The sequence below is a fragment of the Hydra vulgaris genome, chromosome 05 (assembly GCF_038396675.1).
Source record: "Hydra vulgaris chromosome 05, alternate assembly HydraT2T_AEP".
NCBI classification, from domain to species: Eukaryota; Metazoa; Cnidaria; class Hydrozoa; order Anthoathecata; family Hydridae; genus Hydra; species Hydra vulgaris.
This window is the reverse complement of record NC_088924.1, coordinates 2,162,494-2,172,500: the sequence shown is the minus strand read 5'-3', so window position 1 is coordinate 2,172,500 and position 10,007 is coordinate 2,162,494. Positions and strand designations below refer to the sequence as shown.

The following is a 10,007-nucleotide window of genomic DNA, read 5'->3' as shown; positions in this document are numbered from 1 at the left end:
ACTTTATTTTATGGATAAATAACTGCATAATTTCATCAATGTTTTACAAATAAATAAGTTTAAGAAAAATATTTCTTACTTCTTCTTGTTTACGCTTCAATATAAGATCTCTTTGCTTCTTGTCATCTTTCATTTTTTTAAGTTCATATTCTTTTTTTCTGTTCTCCTTGAGCATAGTTTCCATTTGTTGATTGAATTTACTTTCCATTTTTTTATTTCTTGTGCTCTCATCACGCATTGCACGCATTAGTTTAACTTTGGTTCGTTTCATATCATTTAATTCATCTCGCATCAACTTTAACTGCTGCTCATTTTGTTCCTTGAAATAATAAAAACTTAAACTTTATTTTGTTTCATATCAATTAAATCTCATGCAAACTTAAAGCCCTCCTCATTTTATCCTATTAAATAAAACTATATATAAATAATTGTTTTATTGTGTGTATTTAGCTTTCTATTCATTTGATTTACCAGCAGACAGCTCAACTTTTCTGAAAAAGGACTTTACACCTTCTGAAATAATCAGATGTTTATATAATCAGAGTTGAAATGGAATAGCTTTATACATTATATTTAAAAAAATTCAAACAAAAAAATAGTAGTCTCCTAGCCAGTATTGAGGCCATCAGAGCCTTGGGGAGGTGAATTAAAAAATAAAAAATTCAGGTAAATAATAAATTATTTATAGCAAACAATAGCATTCAAGTTATTTTTAAGAAACTGCTACAGGTTTAAAACCCTAATTAAGCCACATACTGGTTCTGTAACAAAGAAGTTATTACTTACTTTAGCTTTTAGAAGTCTTTGATGTTCCCTTTTAGAGTTTTGTAACTTGGACAGTTCTTTTTGCATGGCAATTAATTTTTTTTCATATTGTTTACGAACTTCATCTGATTTTGAACGTGCAAGTTGATCAACATTTCCAATGCTTTTTAGAACCTATTTTACAATTAAACATAAATTATTTCAACATCACTTTTGCATTAAGAAATTAGTATAGTTCTAATATAGCTCTAATATAGTCATTGTTACAAACGTTTGTATAAGCGATGTTATTAGTAGTAATGTACCAGGTACCTGGTTTGGACCCGGTAATTCAGCTGTTTTCCCTGATACCTGGAATTGGCCATTTTTTTGCAGTACCCGACACCGGGTATCTTAAAGGAAAATCTTAATAACATTTACCTGAAATGCTGTAACTAAATGTTTAAGTGGTACTTTATTTTTGGATTGCTTTTAGTTTTAACTTCAACCAATAAACTTCTTGATACAAGTCTAATAGTGTTATAGAGTCAATAACCACAAAGCCCTATTTACTCTATATAGACGTGACTCACTTAAAATATTATTTTATTTTATTCACACTACAGTAGAGATGGTCTACTCTTTTTTTTTTTCTTTTGCAATTCTTTGTCTCTCATAATCTTTTATTTTCCATAACTTTTAGCGCATATTAGCAATTATTTAGCAATAAATTACACAAAAGTAAATTATATAGTAAGTAAATGCAACAAAAAAATTATGAATTATGTTACATTATAAATAACTTTTAATCGTTGATCTTTTTTAAAGTTTGAAGGTAAAATAAAAGGTAAAATAAAATTAATTATAATGTTTAAAATAATGTTATAATGTAATGTTTAAAATAATGTTATAATGTAATGTTTAAAACAAACACATTTTGTGTTTTAAAAACATTTGAAAATATTTTAAAAATATTTGTAATTTAAGCATTTGAAACTATTTTCCGTGTCTTTTCAAATATCTTTTAAAAGATTATTTTTTTAAGTTTCTTTAAATTATGAATAAGTTAAATAAATCTTCCCATTGCAACTAAATGATTTAATTGCTTAATTTTTTTTATTTCAAACAATTGTTTAAAACCTTTTTTTTTACTTTGACTTTTGAACTTTTTTTTAATCAGAACATAAAATAATTAAAATATAATTTTAAAAAAACAACATTATTTTTTTAAACAATTTTTTTTTGAAGCTTTTTGGAAAAAATAAATGTTTATACAATTTAAAAATATTATATATAACACTTTTTAACAACTTATATACAATTTGTTCATGAAGTAATTTGTAAAAAGCATTTTGAGTAACTTTAATAAAACATTTCAAATAATAAGTTTAAAATAATTTATTTCAAACAAAAAGCGTAACAAAAAGTAATTTTCGCTTTGAGTTTTATTTTAGTGCTTATATATATATTTTTTTTTTGTAAGGAACTGTTTTCTTTTTTCTTTAATTTTTTTTTTAATTTTCTCCCAAATTTAAGTTTAGCCTTGGGTTTTTCTTTTTCAGCAAATTTCTGAAATGTTTAAATCATCAAAACATCTAAACAGCCGTGGTCAAGTTGTCCAAAAAAAAAAAATCATTTGCGTGGTGAGCAATAGCATTTGATTGCACGCCATTCCTGTCTACAGCAGTAATCAGTTCCTGTCTACAGCCTGCAGCAGTAATCAACAGTTTTATTGGTATTAACTTTTGTAGCAAGAATAACTAACAGTTCTATTTTTAGTAACTATTTTATTAACAGTAATGAACAGTTTTATTGTCAGTGACTTTTGTGCCAAGAGTAACCAACAGTTTTTGTTAACTTTTGTACTAAGAGAAACCAGGTTATTCCACATCAAATCACCTAGTTTTTTGAAAGTTCCCCAGGGTACCATCTCAGATTTGCTTTAAACTTTGACCACACACAGATCTTATGAAAAAAATACAATCCAGAAAATTTCAGCTTGATTGACCGATTTGTTTAAAAGTTATGATTGAATTAAAAATGACCAAAATCCAAAAAATTTGTGTATCAGGAGCTTACAGCAGTTTTTTTCGATTTTTGACAAACTGTAACTTTTTAGATAAAGATGGTGATCACCTGAAATTTTGTAGAGTAATAGTTTTTCACCCAAATAATCCATTATTGCAGTTGTTTTTGACTGATTTTTAGAGTTTTTTAGTTATTGTACCTTAAAGTTGCTAAATATTGCAACATAATAAATATTTTTTCGAACCTTAATGTGTTACAGTTTAATACTTACTTACAGAAAGTGGATTTTTTTTGTTACCTTTATGTACTTAGGGTCACCACTTGTTAGAATAATCAAAATTATGCATTAAAAATTAATTTACCACATGCAGCAGCCTATTAAAAAATCACTTTTTTTTAAATTATGATAAATTACATCGACTTTGCTGGCATAGAAAGTAGCGTAAACAGTTGAAATAAATTATAAAACTTTTTAATGTTGAGGTTCTATATATAGACAATCACCAAAAAAATTTAAAGACCTATACTCTATCTTATGACATGATTGAAGCCTTTTGAGAGTGATGATATTTTTAAAAGGAGAACAGAAAAATACCACTTACCACATACAAAATTTATACCTCAAATTTTATACAAACTATACTGTAAAAAAGTGCATTTAAAGAGAAAGATAATCAGTTAAAAGAAAAAGTATGTATACATGAAACTAATTAGCTTATCTCTGATTTATATAACTCATAATTATGTTATAGTCATTACTAGCAAGAATATAGTCACGAGCACTTATACTTTTAATCAATGGAACACTTATTTGACATATTATCTTGTCAAATAGAACCCAACACTGTCTTGATTGTGCATCGTTTGTCCATGTTAAATTTAATTTGTTTCTTTGCATAAACTTCACATTAACGTCTTGGTTTTCATTACAAATATCGACCACAAGCCCTATGTACCATTCTTCATCATAAAAGCATGCAATATATTTACCGGGTTGAAAATTTGAAGGATTTTTTAAAATCAAATTAACATCATTTAACACATGAGCATCATTGACAGTATCACTAGAGATTCTTCGTAAAAATAATTTCTCTCCATCTGGTACAAAACAGTGATAGCTTCTTGTTCCTGGAACTGTGCGCATCCCTTCATATTGTTTCTGAAGGTTAAAAGTTGTTTCATGGTTATTGATACCATCACTTGAAAGATAAAATATGTACACCTTTGATGTTTTTTTGAGCCCATGTAAACAGATCTTGTGGTGTGAGAATCTGATTTGTAATTGCTGCTCGTAGACTAGCTTTTGCTGCTTCTCTTTTTATAGTACCTCCTATTCCATCACATGGACTTTTGCCATGTGAAGTAGCAAAGAAGTGATGCTTAGAATTTATTTGGTGATCTACAATGTGATAAATTAAGTTTATTAGACATTTGTAGTTTTTATAATGTGACGCAGCACCATCACTGAAGTATTTAACTTTATTTACTGCAGGTAGTTTGATTTTGACAATAGGGAGCAACTTTGTGAGAAAACAATGGACTGCTGATTGGTCATGACAAAGATGGTCAGAAATTAAACAATAACATTCACATTTAAGGTGATCTTTTTCGTCATTGTAATAAACAGCAAATGAGTGTAAGGTAGCTTGATCGGCTTGCCAGTAAAACCCTTGTATAGCATCTTGTACAAGAAAACCATAGTTTTCTGCAAAATCCATCAGAATAATGCAGGTATATTGGTCTAATGTTTGTTTTGCCTCTGATAAGTAGGAAGACTGTGCTTCTTTGATAAAGTGGTGGTGACAAAGGTCATACAAAGTTTCACTTAAAGTTTCAATAAATTCACTAATGCTTGTTTGGACTGTAATAAGTGCAGTTCGGTCAGTTGACACCCATTGTTTATATGTGATCTAATCATCAAAACCAAAATCATTCTTTTCAAACACATTTTCTAAGTAAGTCTTCAAATTTATTTTACCAGGGCAGTTGGAACATAGATGAAACATGCAGTTTCGACTATCTATATTACAAACACATACTTTCATTAAATCTTTGTAATATTTTAAATGGGTGTTAGGAAGAGCAGAGCATATTAACTTAGCATTTTGATGTTAAGAATATACACAAACTGAGTGGCTTCTACTACTATCAACAGTAAGGCACCACTTTGGCCTTAGTTCACAGACCTTGCTGAATCCAACTTTGTGTTCAGGGTATAACTTCTTAAATTCCAGATGAAGTTCTTTTAAACGAACTAATATTAAGCGTTTTTATTTATGAACTTTAACATTATTTATACGCACAGAAACAAAGTCTTTTTTTCCTGGACATTGTCTAGTGTATTCTTCAGATTCATATATTTCAATGACTCTCTGCTTAACAATATCCTTCAAAGGATGTCTTTTTTTAGCCTCGGGTTTAGCAAGTATTCCCTTTTCATTTTTTAGCTTTCTGGCTTTCTTAACAAGATGGTCTGAAACTGAAAATGCATTGCAAGTTTTTTTAATTGACCAACTATCAGGAGTTAATGTTAGTAACTGAACTTTTTCTTCATTCAAACTGATTTTTCCTTTTTCCTTTATTGCATCTTGCTATTGCATATTGCATTTTTATTGCATATTGCATTTTTTATTATTGCATATTGCATATTGCATTCTTGCTATTGCATATTGCATCTTTATTGCATATTGCATTATTGCATATTGCTAAAAGTTTGTCTAAATCATTACAGTTAATGCACTTTTGCTTTTTCTCAGATATTATTTCTTTTGGATCTATATTCAATGCTGATGCTACTAGGTTTGTCATACTTGTTTCCAGTTTTTTAACTTTTTGCTTTCCATATACTAATTTGCCACATTTACTTACATTTTTCAGAGGAGATATTTCCAGTTTAAAAAAGACATTTAAAAAAGACAAACATATTAAATCTCAAAGAAACTAACAAATATCAGACACTGATTATGACACTGATTATGTCATTAATTATTAGTACAAAATAAGACATTATGTCATTAAAAAGAAAACTGAATATATTCATTCACAGATAAATAAAAAATATACTACTGTCATCCCTATGACTAATTATTAGACTATGACCTAAGGCTAGCTCATAGTCTAATAACATTCTCCTTTTGAAAATATCATTACTCTCAAAAGGCTACAATCATGTCATAAGATAGAGTATAGGTCTTTAAATTTGTTTTGGTGATTGTCTATATATAGAACCTCAACATGAAAAAGTTTCATAATCTATTTCAACTGTTTACGCTACTATCTATGCCCGCAAAGTCAATGTAATTTATCATAATTTAAAAAAAAAGTGATTTTTTAATAGGCTGCTGCATGTGCTAAATTAATTTTTAATGCATAATTTTGATTATTCTAACAAGTGGTGACCCTAAGTACATAAAGGTAACAAAAAAATCCACTTTCTGTAAGTAAGTATTAAACTGTAACACGTTAAAGTTTGAAAAAATATTTATTATGTTGCAATATTTAGCAACTTTAAGGTACAATAACTCAAAAACTGTAAAAAATCAGTCAAAAGCAACTGCAATAATGGATTATTTGGGTGAAAAACTATTACTCTACAAAATTTCAGGTGATCACCATCTTTATCTAAAAAGTTACAGTTTGTCAAAAATCGAAAAAAACTGCTGTAAGCTCCTGATACACAAATTTTTTGGATTTTGGTCATTTTTAATTCAATCATAACTTTTAAACAAATCGGTCAATCAAGCTGAAATTTTCTGGATTGTATTTTTTTCATAAGATCTGTGTGTGGTCAAAGTTTAAAGCAAATCTGAGATGGTACCCTGGGAGCCTTTAGATGATTTGATATGGAATAACCCAACAAACAATTTTATTGGTATTAGCTTTTGTACCAAGAGTAACCAACAGTTTTTGTTATTAATTTTTGTACCATGAGTAACCAACAGTTTTATTAGCTTTTGCACCAAGAGTAACCAGCAGCTTTTGTTATTAACTTTTGTACCATGAGTAACCAACAGTTTTATTAGCTTTTGTACCATGAGTAACCAGCAGCTTTTGTTATTAACTTTTGTACCAAGAGTAACCAACAGCTTTTGTTATTAACTTTTGTACCAAGAGTAACCAACAGCTTTTGTTATTAACTTTTGTACTATTGCTATTGCTTTTGCACCAAGAGTAATCAACATTTTTATTTTTGTAAATTTTTGTACCAAAAACTTTGTTCTAAATTTTTTAATTCTGAAATAAAAATTAAATTTAAGAAATGTATTTGTGAAACAAAAAATTAAACCTTATCACGCTCTGATTCTGTTTCTTTAATCTTATTTTGAAGCAAAATCATTTTTTGTTCATATTGCTGTTTAAGTGCTGTTAATCGCTGCTGGCTGTGCTCAAGTTCGTCAATGAGCTTTTGCTTAATTGTAATATCAGTGTCTAAATCATTAATGTTGTTCTGCATTGCTTCTTCATCTAAAACAAGAAATGTTTAAAATAATAAAAGGCAAAAATAAAATTTAAAAACAAAAAAAAGTTAAAAATTCAAAGAGGAATCTAAAGGGTATCAACATAAATTTAAAAATACTTTTTAAAGATTGATTTAAAGCGTCTTCGTTGTCAGAATCTGTATTGGATGCTATATCATCATCTTCTTCTTCATTGTGAGAATCTTCTTCATCAATATGACATTCATTTATTTCAATCACCATGTTGTTTTCATTTTTTTCGTCATTTTCATCCTCATCATTCTCATCGCTATTCATAACAACTCCACTCTCTGGACTTAACTAAACCCAGTTATATATTTTAAACCAAAAATACATAATAATAAAACAAAACAAAAGTTTTACAAATACTATTAAAAATTTATGACAAACCTTTTCTTTAGAATCTTCAAATAAAATTTCTTTCTTAACTTTCTTCATATGCTTCTAAAAAAAAAAAAAAAGATAAGTAATTTAAAATCACAGAAAATGAAATTTTTTACAGGAACAAAATTTAGTCATAGAAAAATAAACTTTATTTAAAAAATTAAAAAAATCTTAAAATTATTAAATGAAAAAGACAAGAAAAAATAACCAAAAAAATAAATTACAAATAACTAAAAAAATTTAAAAGAAATAATTTACTATTAATTTAAATAAAAACGAATAAGAATTTATTCTTATATAAAATATGTTGGCAAAGCAATGTTCTAAGCAATTTTGTTAAAGTACAAAGTGGACCTCAGATAACTTTCTGCACAAAAAAATTAAAGGAAGTCTAAATATCACACATCTGATATTTTATGGTGAATATCAACCAAACTATGAGGGAGAAAAATAAATGGATCATAAAGGAGATTAAAAAAAAGATAATATTTAGTTGGATATGTGGTGATTTTTAAACAAACAGGAAAAAATTTGAGAAAAAAGGAAAAATCCAAAGTGTACATCTCAGTAAAAAAAAAAAAATACTTTTTTATTTTTTTCTGCTCTTAAGTGATCTTTTGCAGCATCTATAAATGAAACCAATTGCTCATCTTCTTGGCATGTACCAGGTGACATTGCAGCACGACTGACATTTTGAGCACGTCTTATTGCTACACTTGATAATTCTTCACTTTCTGCCAACTTTGTACTGTTGTAAATCAGCATAACATTTTTAAATTTTTTTAGTAAAAGAAAATGTTTTAATTCAAATTTTTTTCAAATCAAAATTCATGAATAAAAATATTTCTTCTAAAATTTAATCTAATAATCCTACGTTAGTTCCTGTATCTTTGTTTCATAAGAGGTAACCATATCTTTAAATGTAGTTTTTTCCTCTAAAAATATTAATTTAGCATTTGTGATGAAAATTTTTTACTCATATCAAAAAAATATATAAACATCTGAATTACAAACCATCTGTTAAGTTTGCAAGAACTGAAGATATTTTTAATTCAGTAAGTTGTATAGATTTAGATTCAATGTTCTTTTGCAATGCTTTTACGCGCATACGAAGTGTTTCATTTTCAGATCTCAGCATGTTAAGCTCTTGAAAGGTATCTGACATATGTTCTCCTGATCCATCTGCAACACGCTTACCTTGTTTATACTCCATTAGTTCTAATGTTATTTGCTGAATCTCTTGTCGCAGCAAAGCAATTTGCTTGCTGGCCTTGTCTTGATTAACAATTACCTAAAAACAAAATCAAAACTTTTGAAAAAAAAAAAAAATTTTAATTTCTTAAATTAAAATTTAATTAATTAATAACTAATTATAAATGGCTTAGTCATATTTCCATCTTTTGAAAAAAAATTTCAATTCGATACCTACCTTATTTTTTATGTTTCTAGCTCTGTTTGCATATTTGAGTGTATTAAGTGTTTCCATAAAATCACGATCTGAGGGGCTGCAGCAGGCAATCATTAGAGTTCGACTAAAATATAAAACTATTCATATTAAATTTTAAATGCCACAATAAAAAGAATATAAAACTTTTATAACTGTGCATAAAGACGAAAATTACATATATGTATGTTTATTATGATCACTGTCATTGTTAGTGTTCCTTGCAATAACAACTGATTGAACAATATCACTCAATCAGTTGTTATTGCAATATAATTGTTTAATCAGATCAGAGAACACTTTTTTGTTCATTTTGCTTTTCCAACCTTAAAGCTATAAAATATGGTCCAACATTGTTAATTATTTAACATTATTAATAAAAAACAATTTTCTTCTTTCACTAATATTTCAATATTATTAGAGAAACTTTTTTTAAATACCTGTTACCACCCAGTGAGTCTTGTAGCAATCTCGTAAGTTTTGAGTCTCTGTAAGGCACATGAGATCCACGTTTAGTTTTGTCACCAAGAGCACTTATAACATTACCTAATGATAGCTACACAACAAAAAATCAAAATATAATGTAAATGTACTGCCATACCACACCTCGAAACACAAAATTTATACATTGCATTCAAATCATAATACACCTTTAAATGCTTTATTTGCATAATGCTATACCAAAACTCTAAACACCACACAAAACATGTCATAACTTGTTAAAAAAAAGCAATGGCTTTTACTATTTTACTAATTTGAACAAAATTGTTCAAACTTTTATTCACATATAGCTGAGAAATTTACTCCAAAAATGCTCAGCTTTACATGAATAAAAATTTGTGAATCAAACTTTTATTCTTGTAAAGCTGAGCAATTACTCAAATATGCTGAGTAAAAAGCAATTGCTTTTTTATTCACTTTTAAAAAAA

General features: G+C 27.6%; 1 protein-coding gene across 2 annotated transcripts in view; it reads right to left on the bottom strand.

The window, feature by feature from the left end:
- LOC136071790 (kinesin-like protein KIF21A) overlaps positions 1 to 10,007 on the bottom strand; it is an 89,493-nt gene that overhangs the window by 46,117 nt on the left and 33,369 nt on the right. For both annotated transcript variants that reach the window (XM_065797081.1, XM_065797082.1), the window contains exons 7-16: positions 9,519 to 9,634; positions 9,064 to 9,166; positions 8,649 to 8,925; positions 8,509 to 8,569; positions 8,220 to 8,382; positions 7,641 to 7,694; positions 7,349 to 7,550; positions 7,058 to 7,236; positions 787 to 939; positions 80 to 319 (exon numbers count right to left, since the gene is read on the bottom strand). In XM_065797081.1, coding sequence (XP_065653153.1) covers positions 80 to 319; positions 787 to 939; positions 7,058 to 7,236; positions 7,349 to 7,550; positions 7,641 to 7,694; positions 8,220 to 8,382; positions 8,509 to 8,569; positions 8,649 to 8,925; positions 9,064 to 9,166; positions 9,519 to 9,634 — 1,548 coding nt within the window. The remainder of the gene's footprint in view (positions 1 to 79; positions 320 to 786; positions 940 to 7,057; positions 7,237 to 7,348; positions 7,551 to 7,640; positions 7,695 to 8,219; positions 8,383 to 8,508; positions 8,570 to 8,648; positions 8,926 to 9,063; positions 9,167 to 9,518; positions 9,635 to 10,007) is intronic.